The 14007-nt window shown below is 40.6% G+C and overlaps 1 protein-coding gene across 1 annotated transcript in view; it reads right to left on the bottom strand.

Moving 5' to 3' along the window:
* Positions 1-14007, bottom strand: part of glra4a (glycine receptor, alpha 4a) — a 165612-nt gene that overhangs the window by 68925 nt on the left and 82680 nt on the right. The window contains exons 2-5 of the mRNA XM_034181880.1: positions 13393-13523; positions 11134-11201; positions 6397-6620; positions 2608-2690 (exon numbers count right to left, since the gene is read on the bottom strand). Coding sequence (XP_034037771.1) covers positions 2608-2690; positions 6397-6620; positions 11134-11201; positions 13393-13523 — 506 coding nt within the window. The remainder of the gene's footprint in view (positions 1-2607; positions 2691-6396; positions 6621-11133; positions 11202-13392; positions 13524-14007) is intronic.

Raw genomic sequence — 14007 nt, 5'->3', positions numbered from 1 at the left:
ATTGTCGACTGGTTACTGAGATACAGCAAGGGTGTCTTCATATTTCAAGGGGATAAAGGCAAATGGAAATGTGGGTCTTCTGAGTCATTTATGCCCAACATCTGTTCTTCAGTATCAATAGTTCCTGAGATCTGTGCAGTTGATGCATTTCTGCACAGGTGTGCAGCTGTAGCATACAGCACATCTGGAAATGACTAACAATGCTTCACTTTTTCCACGTTTTATTATATAACAGCTTTATTCCAAAATGGATGAAATTCAGTTTTTTATTCAAAATTCTACACACAATGCCCCATAATGACAATGTGAAATTTTTTTTGAGATGTTTGCAAATTTATTAAACAAACAAAACACACAAACAAATAAACAAACTAAGAAATCACATGTACATAAGTATTCAAAGCCTTTGCCATGAAGCTCAAAATTGAGCTCAGGTGCATCCTATTTCCACTGATTATCCTTGAGATGTTTTCACAGCTTAATTGGAGTCCACCTGGGGTAAATTCAGTTGATTGGACATGATTTGGAAAGACACACACCTGTCTACATATAAGGTCCCAAAGGTAACAGTGCATGTCAGAACACAAACCAAGCATGAAGTCAAAGGAATTGTCTGTAGACTTCTGAGACAGGATTGCTCAAGGCACAAATCTGGGGAAGGGTACAGAAACATTTCTGCAGCTTTGAAGAGCCCAATGAGCACAATGGCCTCAATCATCTGTAAATGGAAGAAGTTGGGCTCTACCAGGACTCTTCCTAGAGGTGGCCGCCCATCTAAACTGAGCGACTGAGTGAGAAGGGACTTAGTCAGGGAGGTGACCAAGAACCCGATGGTCAGTCTGTCAGAGCTCCAGCATTCCTTTGTGGAGAGAGGAGAATCTTCCAGAAGGTTCCTTAGTAAAAGGCACATGGCAGCCAGTCTGGAATTTGGCAAAAGGCACCTGAAGGACTTTCAGACCATGAGAAACAAAATTCTCTGGTCTGATGAGACAAAGATTGAACTCTGGCACGAATGCCAGATGTCATGTTTGGAGGAAACCAGGCACCATTCCTACAGTGAAGCATGGTGGTGGCAGCATCATGCTGTGGGGATGTTTTTCAGCGGCAGGAACTGGGGGACGAGTCAGAATTGAGGGAAAGATGAATGCAGCAATGTACAGAGACATCCTGGATGAAAACCTGCTCCAGAGCACTCTTGACCTCAGACTGGAGCAACAGTTAATCTTTCAGCAGGACAATGACCCTAAGCACACAGCCAAGATATCAAAGGAGTGGCTTCAGGACAACTCTGTGAATGTCCTTGAGTGGCCCAACCAGAGCCCAAACCTGAATCCGACTGAACATCTCTGGAGAGATCTGAAAACGCCCGTGCACCGATGCTCCCCATCCAACCTGATGGATCTTGAGAGGTGCTGCAAAGAGGAATGGGCAAAACTGCCCAAAGATAGGTGCACCAAGCTTGTGGCATCATATTCAAGAAGACTTGAGGCTGTACTTGCTGCCAAAGGTGCATCAACAAAGTATTGACTCAAAGGTGTGAACACTTATATACATGTGAGCGCTTAATTTTTTATTTTTAATGAATTTGCAAAAAAACAAAACAAAACAAAACAACAAACAAACAAACAAAAACTTCATGTTGTCATTATGGGGTGTTGTGAATAGAATTTTGAGGGAACAATGACTATACTCCATTTTGGAATAAGGCTGTAACCACAACAAAATGTAAAAAAGTGAAGCGTTGTGAATACTTTCTGGATTCACTGTAGGGTAGTTTTTGGTACTATGTGTCTGTCCACATGCAAACAAAGCAACTTAATGTTTTTTTTATTCAATTTGGACAAAATTTGGTGCAATGATTGAGGGTCAGTAAAGGGCAAAAGAAACCTCAATCTCACAGGTCAAGGTCAAAGTATGGGCTTGATGCTTATATAGAGGGGGATATTTAGGGTATTCTGATGGACTGGTTAAAGACATGATTACAATTAAACACTTATATGATGTCATACACCCCCTTTCTATTGGTGACATGACCTTTGACCTTGTGTGACCTTTTTGGGCAAACTCAAGATGATAACTGTTGAACTCAACTTTGGCGCCAAGATACATTAAATATGGTGGAGTGGCTGTGTGTTAACCAAGGATAAAGTCAGTCAGTTTTTGGCCAGATGTAATCTGGTAACACTGAATCACAAAGTATTAATATGACTGACTCTGTCAAATATATAAGGTAGACTACACTCTGGGAACCCATTCTTCTGTTTGTTTTTGGCAAACAACATTACGATTTCATTTCTGACAGAGTTGAATTGGAGCCTGGAGAAATGTGTATCTTGCAAATAATTTAGCACCAAAATTAGGATCGTACAACCAACTGTTCCCGATTTATGACCTAACATATATGTACTCAGACATGGAATATAGTGCAATACATGGGAGGGAGAGATTACATGAGCTGGCTTGCAAAGGACAGGCCCAGACGACGACAAAGAATCACGTGTGACTTAGAATGTTAAAATCTTCAGTACCTCATATGCCAAGCAAATGCCTGGGAAAAATGAAGGTAGGGAGATGAAATAAGAAAAAGGGAAGACAAAGAAGACTCACAGCTTTCAAGCTGCATGGTACAGGTCTGAATGTCCATGGGGAAATTCTTCAAGTCCATAGGGCAGGACAGGGTAAGAGTCAGCCTGAGATAGAAAACATACGGAAAGAGAGAAAAAGAAACACAAGCATTTGCATGACAGCACACCAAAGGATTTAAAGAAGGTTAACAGATGAAAAGAACAGCAAAGTCATCATCATAACCAAGCTGTTTTAAATTGCATCCGTTATAAAAAAGTTGTATTACAATATGTGCAACACAATGAGGTTGGAAAAAAAAGAAGAAAGTTTGTTCTTGTTTGAAAAGCATTTAGTGATTTAGTCCGCCATTTGATTACTCATCTCAGCGCAGTAATAACAAATGTAATTGGTGAAGGCATCCCCACTTTTATTTGTTGTGCTGCTGATGCATTAAGCCTTCAAGAGCCATCAGAGAAAACAGGGAGCTATTTGGGAGTGTGTCTGTGGGAAAGCTGTGTAATTACCCTCTGTAATGTATTGCCCAGAGGAGAGAAAAACCCCTCCTCGGTGTATGCATGGGTACCCATTTGCTACTGGGTTAAGACAACAAACCATCTTTTATACCAGGCAAAAGGCAAACATTCACCTGCTGTCATGTGAGTATCTCAAGGCCCTTGAGTAATTATTATAAAACACATCTAGAAACAGTGGAACAACAGTGGGCTATGGCTATTATTCGTATTTCTTCACAATATTGTAATTATGCTTCATGCATCAGTCATTCTTATATTTGTTCAGTAAAGCATTAACAGTAAAGCAGTTTGAAAATTTCAATGATTTTTTTTTTTACAAGACACAGCTACTATAAAGCTAACACGATTCAAATAAAGTTAAAATTGTTGCTTGTGCAAGCAATAATGTCCATTTTGCAACCAAGGCAATGAAATATACCCAGTTTTATTGGTGAACAGTGAAGCTGTTGATGTTTTTCATACATCTTTATGTACCCTGCAACAAAACCACCTCAGCTTACTTGCAGGATGAATTCATTTAAGTGAAGCCTTGTCTAAGCTGTGACAGAAAACTAAAAAAAGGACATTATCTTCTCAGATGCCATATCTGAATGATCCCACTGAAAATTCCTAGCGTGGCGTGTCACTGCAAAACAGACCTCAAAAGTTCAGTCATCCATTTGCCACTTGACATTTTTTTAGTTTTCCCATTCCCTGTACCAATGCACTGAGCAGAATGTACAGAAAGGTGTGTGTGTGTGTGTGTGTATGAGAGAGAGAGAGAAGAGAGAGAGAGAGAGAGAGAGAGAGAGAGAGAGAGAGAGAGAGAGAGAGAGAGAGAGAGAGAGAGAGAAGATGATCAAAATTTGTTTGACCCAGGATGGAGTCGGTCATGCTTTCATCTATTCCATCCCTTCACCTATCCAAATGAACAAACATATCTGGCTAAAATTCCAAAAATCTCCTTTAGACATATTATTTTGGTTTGTTTTTATTTGCTGGAATTTGTACATCCCATGAATTTTCCAATGGGAAGTTGTGAAGATGCCACCAACATTGAGATGGTGGATCATCCCAGCTAGTGGTGAAAGTAGTTTTAATTTCTTGCTGGTATGATCACAATCTATATAGCTTTATCACTTAATATTGTCCATTTCTCCTTGGACATCCTTGAAAAAGCAAACATTTCAATATTTAAGTATGTATATGGACAAAAAATAAATGAGAACACTTGACACGGCTTGAAATATTTTACGGTGAGTGTCAACTTTTAATAGGCTTATGTGCAAATAGTCAAAACATTCAGAATCCTCAAGTTGTTTTGTTTTAATTTCAATAACTGCTTAATTTAACACATGAGCAGTTAACAATTTTCTTTCTTTTCAGATTATTTCATTCAGAATTTAATGAGATTATTGCAGTGCTTCCAGAAAGTATTCACAGCACTTCACTTTTCCCACATTTTGTTTTGCAGATTCTACACACAGTACCCCAAAATGACAATGTGAAAAAAGTTTTTTTTTTCTTTTTTTGACAAACGTAGGGTGATGTTGCCACCTTTTGGTGCTCAGTGTGATGCCTACCGGCAGTTACTGAGGCTACCAGATGTAACAAAAACTAAAAAAATAATATGTACATTAGTATTCACAGCCTTTGCCATGAAGCTCAAAACTGAGCTCAGGTGCATCCTGTTTCCACTGAGCATCCTTGCGATGTTTCTACAGCTTAATTGGAGTCCACCTGGGGTAAATTCAGTTGACCGGACATGATCTGGAAAGGCACAAACATGTCTACATATAAGGTCCCACAGTTGACAGTGTATGTCAGAGCACAAACCAAGCATGAAGTCAAAGGAATTGTCTGTAGACCTCCGAGACAGCATTGTCTTCAGGCACAAATATGGGGAAGGGTACAGAAACATTTCTGCTGCTTTGTAGGTTCCAATGAGCACAGTGACCTCCATCATCCATAAATGGAAGCTGTTCAAATCCACCGGGACTCTTTCTAGAGCTGACCGCCCGACTAAACTGAGCAATTAGGAGTGAAGGGCCTTAGTCAGGGAGGGGACCAAGAACCCAATGGTGACTCTTATCAGAGCTCCAGCATTCCTCTGTAGAGAGAGGAGAACCTTCTACAAGGACAACCATCTCTGCAGCAATCCACCAATCAGGCCTATATGGTAGAGTGGCCAGACGGAAGCCACTCTTTAGTAAAAGGCACATGGCAGCCCGCCTGGAGTTTGCCAAAAGGGACTTGAAGGACTCAATTTATGCATCATCTTGACTTTTATATTTTTAATTAATTTATAACAACTTTTCAAGATTTGCTTTGAGTTTGAGTTCAAGGAAGGTAATTTTAGAAATTTTTATTTTGAGAAGACTGATTTACTGTTTATACAAGACACAGGGCATAAGCAAATTAACATTTGTGAAATATCAAGGGGCCCAATACTTTTGGAGGGCACTGTATTAAATCAGAATAAGAACTTTATTATCTTGAAGGAAATTATTTTTCTATTTTTTGATAAACAATGGGTACAACAAATTTATGCAAAATGACTGAAGACATTTTTCCCAAGATGTTCACCATTATTGCACATGAATGAGTAACTGAGTAACTCTCAATAGCTGTGTTCGTTATGTATTCATCCTGCAGAATGGAGAGGAATTATAGAGTCTGATTGCCACAGGTGGGAAAGACCTGCCGTGGCATTCTGTGGTGCATCTTGGGGGACTCAGTCTATGGCTGAAGGTGTTCTGACAGGACATCAGTGTGGCAACTATATACAAATAAATACATAAATACAACATTCCCAAACTTACGAATGCTGCTGTTGACTTTGAAAATCTAAAAATCTCCTGAGGCTGACCCAAACCTTTAATCACAATTTTGATTGACACCTGAGACAACAACAAGCCTTTTCTTATGTAGATATCATGTGACAATAGGCCAGATAAGTGAAGAATAACACATCATTTCAATTTTTGAGTAATTTTTAACCATAAACTCAAGGACTTTTAAAGCTTTAATGACCTCTCAAAGGCCCCTTGCAATGCCGCAATTCACATTTTAGGAATCACTGATATAATACACAGTGTTGACATGTTTCTCATGCATTGCTACCTTACAACAATTAACAAATTCCACCAATTGGTAACTCTGCAAGATTATTCAGAATCTACACATCCTTAATTTCAAAAAGGAAAAAAACAAGAAAAAAATTACATTAGTCCCTTATGTAAATTAATTTAATACATTTAATAAATTGATCAGCTATTTACAGACTTTCATTGAAATGGGGAAATTTGGGGAATATTACCTGATACTGTACAGCACACTGCCATCTTGAAAAATCCGTAGCAACTTGTTATCTGTGGTGACCTCGTGGAAGTTGGCTCCTTTCTCGTTTGCAAAGAACAGATCAGGTTTCCAAATGGAGTCCAACATGGACGGGTCCAGATCAAGAGAGTCATCTGGATATTCACTGTACGCCAATCGAGGGTCATTCCATTTTTGACGTAGAAACACATTGAGCCTGTAGTCCTGAGGAAGAACAAAGGGTTACCAATGAGAAATCAAGCTAATAGATTCATGCATGTGACTTGTTTACTCACAACAATACTTTGTGGTGTAGCCCTGATATCAAGTGTTTGGTTTCTTCTAGGAGACGAGAGTGAAATGGGCAGTGATAAAGACGAGTGCAACTATCATACCGAATAATAAAATCAACACACTGGTTGGAATACCTCTGCTCATCTCCATAATTATTTTATTGTAATTTATTGACTACATACTAAAAAATTATGTTTGCATGGTTGTTTTTTTTTTAAATAGTTGTATGTACCCTAGCATGTACACTGGATGGTAATGTCACACAGGCTCGGACTGGTAATCTGTGATTTTGGGCATTTGCCCGGTGGGCCGCTGCACGTTTAGACGTGCGTGGGCCGGCCGTCCCATATTTATAGAGATTATGGAAATATACAGTGCTCTCGAACCGCGCGCTGCTGTCAACACGTGGAAAATCCATGATCGGTGAAGCTACAGCATTTAATCGGCACAGCTGCAGAGCCACTTCCTGAATTTGTGTCAAAATAAAGGTTCTGTAGTGTTTCATACACGGCACAGTCTTATTCTAGGTTTCAGTTTTGTTTCCGTTGGATCACACAACGGAGACTTACATCGAGCACAATGATTGACATGACCAACAGCCAATGACAATGGAGAAGCATACAGGGTGGCCAATCAGATTGCAGGAAGAGCAGGTGGCCGCTCCCGCCCCTGTGAATGGACTGAGTCCTCGGCGCCTGGACTTCTCTCCGCTCTTCTACTGATACAAGGTTGGAATCGTTTCTTTTATCTTAATTAACTGTGCTTTACTTTTGTTAATCTTTAAATGCAACAGCTACGGACTTCAGCTCCTTAATTTGCTGCTGTGTGAATCCTAGCAGTGGTCACACATTACCCCCCTCTCTCTCTCTCTCTCTCTCTCTCTCTCTCTCTCTCTCTCTCTCTCTCTCTCTCACACACACACACACACACTTTGGAGACACAAACCTTTTTTTCCGCCTGTGTGCTTTTGCTTCCGTTTTGTCAGACCCGGCGCCAGAAAAAAAAAACAAAAAAAAATATCACAGGGGGCGGGGTCGCGCCCCCCCCCCCCCAAAAAAAGTGCGCACCGGAGGAGAAGTGCACTCCTGGAAAGCTCGTGTATTTACGCTGCACCGTTGTAAGAGACTGACTAAGAGTGAAGAGTGATGACTATTTTTTTTTATTATTATTTGAATGTATAGACGCTCGGTCAAGTGATCTCCTGCATACCACAGAGCCGGTGTTCTGTCGAGATGAGGTGCGCCAACTTTCGACACTCTGAGCTGTGACGTACCTTCGCATTGTCCAATAGGAACGACGCATCGAGCCAAAACACAGAAGACTCGTGGCAGAAACCACTGATCTGTACAAAATGGATTGGACCAATCCGATTGGTGCAGAAACCACTGATCTGTACAAAAATTTTTGCGTGACAGGACTGCTCATTTATAGAGCAGTTTTCTAAAGAAAAATCATTGGAAATGTTTTTTTGTTGTTGTTACCTCAAAATTTCTGATTACTGTTAAAAAAAAGTTTAGAACACTTGTAATTAAAACAGGTAAATAAATCAATAAATGGTTCTTTAGAAACCTTTCATCTGTATTAAAACCACCTGTTATTTCAGATTAGATAATTTCTTGTTTAACATAAGGAACCTCAGACATTTATTTTTAGACAAATAAAATAACATGGAAACTTGTATATTTTTTGAAGTCTGGTAGATTATTTATATCTTATTTCAACCAGAAAAACAAACACTTAATAAATACAAATGTTTATTATAAATGCAAAAGGAAATAATTTAACAATGACTGCAGTGTGACTGTAAAGTAGGATTTCTGTGACATAAACCTCATGATGTTTTATATATATATATATATATATATATATATATATATATATATATATATATATATGTCATTTAAACTTGTAATTTTGTCAAAATATGTAATTGCCTTTAATGTTATCAGGACGCCCCCTCGTGGTGCCGGGTCCGCATTTTGTACTATGATCAAGGTGAAATGACAGTGAAAGTGTGTGTTTAGGTGTGTGTTCATGGTGTTTAGGTGTATAGTATTTGTTCATTGGGGGTTCGGTATGGACGGGTGGGTGTGCGTGTTTGGGGGTGGATTCGTCGGGCCAATAGTGGGCTGGTCCAGAGGAAAAATGCCAGGGCCGAAATTTGTTCCCAGTCCGACCCTGATGTCACATGTATGCGGAGAAAAACAGTTCATAAAGGAAGTGTGTTCACACCCACTTCATAAACCAAAATCTGTGATCCTGCAAGCATGAGCAAGATCAGGCAGCCAACTCGAGACATAATCCCTTACCAAAAAATAGTACTGATAAGTATATAAAAAGTAAACTAGAAGTATACTTGAAACATACTTGCATATACTACTTTTTGGTAAGGAATGCCATATTCACAACATACGAAAAACAACGCGGCCTCATGCAAAAACAATCCCTTATCCTAAATTTCTCTGACTTTTTCTGTATTTCAGGGCCAACTTGTAGAACCGGCAATTTCTTGAGCTTAAGAGCAGAGGAAAAAATAAAAATTTAAAAATAAATTAAAAAATAATAATAAACTGAGGCTTTCACCGTGCAATATTGGATTTCAACGAGTCAGATGGAAACCATTTTAAAAAGATTCATGCAAATTTAGAAACTTATTGTGCAAAAATATGAGAAGTTTGGGACCATGCACACTTCATCAATGAAAAAGGAGGCCAAAATCAACAAAGAGGAATTAAAAGTTTTGTTTTAAAGGTTCAAGAGAACCTCAGGATCACAACTAAGGAACTGATGAAGGAGCTGACATCAGATAGAAATGTGATGTTTTCCACTTTTAATAAAGCATCACTGCAACATAAAGGCTGTCAGCAAAGAGGAAGTCATTAATCCATATTCATTCATTTATTTTCTGCCACTTATTCAGGTTCAGGTCGTGGTTACTGCAAACCAAGCAGCTCATTCCATGCTTCCTTCTCCTTGGCCAAGTCCCCTAACTCCAGGGATTCCGAGGTGTTCCAAAACCAGCTGGGAGGCATAATCCCTCCAGCATGTCCTGGGTCTTCACCAGGGCCTTTTCCTTGTTAGATGTGCCTGGAAGACTCATATGGAGACAACCATGGAGCATACTCACCCAGTGCCTGAACCACCTCAGCTGGCTCCTTTCTATGTGAAGACGTAGCGGCTCTCTTTCGCTTCCCTCCTGGATGTTCAAGCTCCTCACCTTATCCCTGAGTGTAAGCCTAGATACCCGATGGAGGAATCTCATGTCCGCCACTTGTATCTGTGACCTTGGTCTTTCAGTCATTACCCAAAGTTCATGATCACAGGTAATGGCAGGAACATAAATCGTCTGGTAAGTCGAGAGTACAGTACAGCATCCGCAGGACATCAGGTGCAGACCCAGTCCATCTACTGATCACGCGTGCCATCTTACCTGAACCCGTGAACAAAGACCCAGAGACATTTGAACTCCCCTGACCAGCCACCCTTTATTGACATATGACCATAATCTCAAATTTGGATGTGCCAATTCCTATTTAGCCATAATCAATTTATTTTTATAACAAGTCTTGGCCTTTGTCCTGATGATCGACTGTCAACAAAGTAACAGCTTCATTTATGGTCATTATCCATGAGTTAAATTGCGTACATAACACAACATGCTTGGAAAAGCATCTTAAAAGGTTCTAACATCTTTTTCTGTCATGTTCAGCCGCAGCCACCGTCACCGCCATGACCATGGATCACAACACCTTCCAGGCTGAAGACCAGTGCTGAACAGAAGCACTTTAGCCTGTAGCATGTACCCATGAGAAGTTTAATTAGGACTCTAATCTGTTGAATTAATTCAGAATTAATCTTTGGGCACTGTTGCTTTGTTTTTCATGCTGGTTCACTTTGTTTTTCACAGAAAAAGAAACCCAGCAAGCTGCACCAGTTCTGGCAGTGACATCATTCGTGTTGCTACCTTCTGTGCAGACCTGACTGGAGGTCTGGTCCTCTGGGCCTCATGCGGATACCCTTAAACAGTTCATTGCTGTATAGTGCTGACACAGCTGCTATATCACTGTAAATGCACTTTAGGGTATCCCTTTCCCCCTGAACTCTTTCTTCTCTCTCCCTTCTCCCATTTCATTCATTTCCTCAATTTTTAATTTTAATTTGCAGGCTGGACAGTTCATTATCAGCATGTCAGTGACCCTTTGGCCTCTGAAGGTTGCACTGCTGTGCACCGGGGGAAAAAAAAAGAAAAAAAAAGAAGAAGATAGAGCAGCAGTGAGTGGATTTGCAAAAGAAATGTTTCAACACTTTTGCACACATTATGGGAGAGAATGTCCAGGTTCCCGAATGACACATTTTTCATAATGATACCACTGATGCTTTGCAGAAAACATGCACATTACTAACATTCCCAAGTGCAACAACTGAGCACAACACATAAACTCACCATGGTCGTTTCTGTAATGGAACCAAAGCTGTTGATGAATATATTGCAGGTGACATTCACAGGAGGCCCTAGAGGAAGAAACAACCAAAGAATTTATTGACATTGCCAATCACATGGATTTTATGAGCTCACAGCACGTCCATAATAAAAAAAAGGAGCTATTACACATCTCCTGCAGCTTTTCTTTTCTTTTGGATTCACAGTAGAGAAGCTTGAATCTTTTACTGGACTGGGTTGCTTGACGTGAGGACGTTTTGCTTCAAATCGCAGAAGCTTCCTCAGCTAAAATTCTTGCTTTGGTCATCTGACTTCTGTCTTGACTCTTGTAGAGAAGAATCAAGACAAAAGTCAAGACAGAAGTCAAACTACCAGAGCAAGAATTTTAGCTGAGGAAGCTTCTGCGATTAGAAGCGAAACGTCCTCCCGTCAAGCAACCCAGTCCAGTCGAAGATTCAAGCTTCTCTACTATGGAAACCACCTGGACAACTGAGAACCTTCACAGAAACTTTTGAATTCACAGTTGTTCTTGTCTTTTCATCCTTGCAGTCTTTTTAACAAACAAACAAACAACAAAAAAAAAAACAGCCACAATGTGAGTCACACTAGCCAGTTGTGTTGCTAAGATCTTGCAGTTTGAAAGAACTGTGAAAATGTAATTTTTAAGCTCATCACATCAAGGCAGCTATAATAATTGAAAAAAAAGCCTTGTTCTGACAACCTCAGGAACCTCCAAGTCTCCAAGTTGCACAAAGTACACAACAGATCCAATAATCTTGCGTCAATGACTTTGTGGTGTTGAGCGGCACAGCTGAGCACAGGTGTGGTTTCTCACTCGGAAGTAAGCAGCAGATGTTTGGAAACTTCACATCATATTTAATATACAAATACTGCATTTAAACAGAAACAATGTCACATTTGTGTTCTCATTTTAGAATCATATTCATAAATGTAAACACTGAGTTTTTAATTGGGTCGCACATGGCAAAGGTCACGAACGTTCGAGTGATGTTTTTACAGCAAATTGAAATGAATAAAGAATTTGGAAAATGAAACAGGCCTGAAAACTGTACAGACTGAACAGTGACTTATTTGACAAGCTTACTGCACAGAATAAAACATGAAGGTGCTTCATCTGAATGCAAAGCATTTGGATTTGTCCTCAAAATCAGCATTTGCTCAGTCACTCTCAAGGACACCCGACCTGCAGATTTTATATCTCAAGGTGCTCGACCCACAGTTGACTGGCCCAGTCAGGTGTCTGTTAGCTCTTGATTGGCTCTTGACGCCTGACATTCACACCAAAGAATTCAATGTTTGTCTCATCAGAACAGAATATTTTGTTTCTCATGGTCTGAGAGTCCTTCAGGTGCCTTTTGGTAAACTCCAGGCAGGCTGTCATGTGTCTTTTACTAAGGAGTGGCTTCCATCTGGCCACTCTACCATACAGGCCTGATTGGTGAATTGCTGCAGAGATGGTTGTCCTTCTGGAAGGTTCTCCTCTCTCCACAGAGGAATGCTGGAGCTCTGACAGAGTGACTGTTGTGTTCTTGGTCACCTCCCTGACAAAGGCCCTTATGCCCCGATTGCCCAGTTTAGACGGACGGCCAGCTCTAGGAAGAGTTCCGATGGATCCAAACTTCTTCCATGCATGGATGATGGAGGCCACTGTGCTTATTGGAACCTACAAAGCAGCAGAAATGTTTCTGTACCCTTCCCCAGATTTGTCCTTTGAGACAATCCTGTCTTGGTCATCTACAGACAATTCCTTTGACTTCATGCTTGGTTTGTACTCTGACATGCAGTGTCAACTGTCGGACCTTATATGTAGACAAGTGTGTGCATTTCCAGATCCTGTCCAATTTACCCCAGGTGGACTCCAATTAAGCTGTAGAAACATCTCAGGGATGATCAGTGAAAACAGGAGGCACCTGAGCTCAATTATGGGGTATTGTATGTAGAATTTTGAGGACAAATGTGAATTTCATCCATTTTGGAATAAGGCTGTAAGATAACAAAATGTGGAAAAAGTGAAGCACTGTGAATACTTTTTGGATGCACTGTGTCTCAGACAAATGGAAGCCCCAGTCAGTTTATTGATTCATCTCTATAAAGCAACATACTCCACATACAAAGAGCGGTCTATTATTTAACGTTTATGACAAATGTGGTTTATTCTTCGCGTACTTATTAAACACCCATGCACGCTACGGGATTTTCATGAGATCGACTGTGCCTGGCGTGCCTCGGCAGATACTGCACCTTTGAAGTTGGGTCTGATGCGGGCATCGTATCCTGATGTTTTTCCCATGAGCTTGTCCAAGAAGTCAGAGGGCGACAGCTGTGGTCCTGCCCTGCTGGGGGGCTTTATCTCCTCCTTACAGGAGCTCAGTCTGAAGGAGGCAGAGAGTACAAACACAAAGAGAAGGGGAAAAAAAAACTGATGTGAGAAACAGCTGAGGATGAGTATGTATTTGTGTGTAGTACGAGTGGGAGTGTTGGAAAACATAATGCGAAGCCAACAGAATGATAAGCCAACGGCTACTGGCAAGTCAGCCATCAGCAAAAAACACCCAGCGGTGGATGAGGAAATGAGGGTGAAAAATGGGGACTGAATAGCTTGCCTCAGCTGGCAACTAACAACGTATCCATTTTACTTCATGCGTAAGACTTATTGTAGCTGTTAGGCCCCCAACTCCAGAGAAGCAAAGGTAAACCTGTCCCATTGCTGCACCTCCCTGTACTTGTGGCTTAGCAGGAGTACAGCTTGACAGATTGATTGCTCAATTGAAATGCAGTGAATGCCACACCAGGGAGGAGAAGGAGTTGATACGAGCTTGAGCAAAGCAAAGGCAGCAACTGACGGGAAGAGTCAGA

Source organism: Thalassophryne amazonica, chromosome 11, assembly GCF_902500255.1.
Source record: "Thalassophryne amazonica chromosome 11, fThaAma1.1, whole genome shotgun sequence".
Classification (NCBI taxonomy): Eukaryota; Metazoa; Chordata; class Actinopteri; order Batrachoidiformes; family Batrachoididae; genus Thalassophryne; species Thalassophryne amazonica.
The sequence above is the reverse complement of the archived record's forward strand: the minus strand, read 5'-3'. Positions and strand labels throughout refer to the sequence as shown.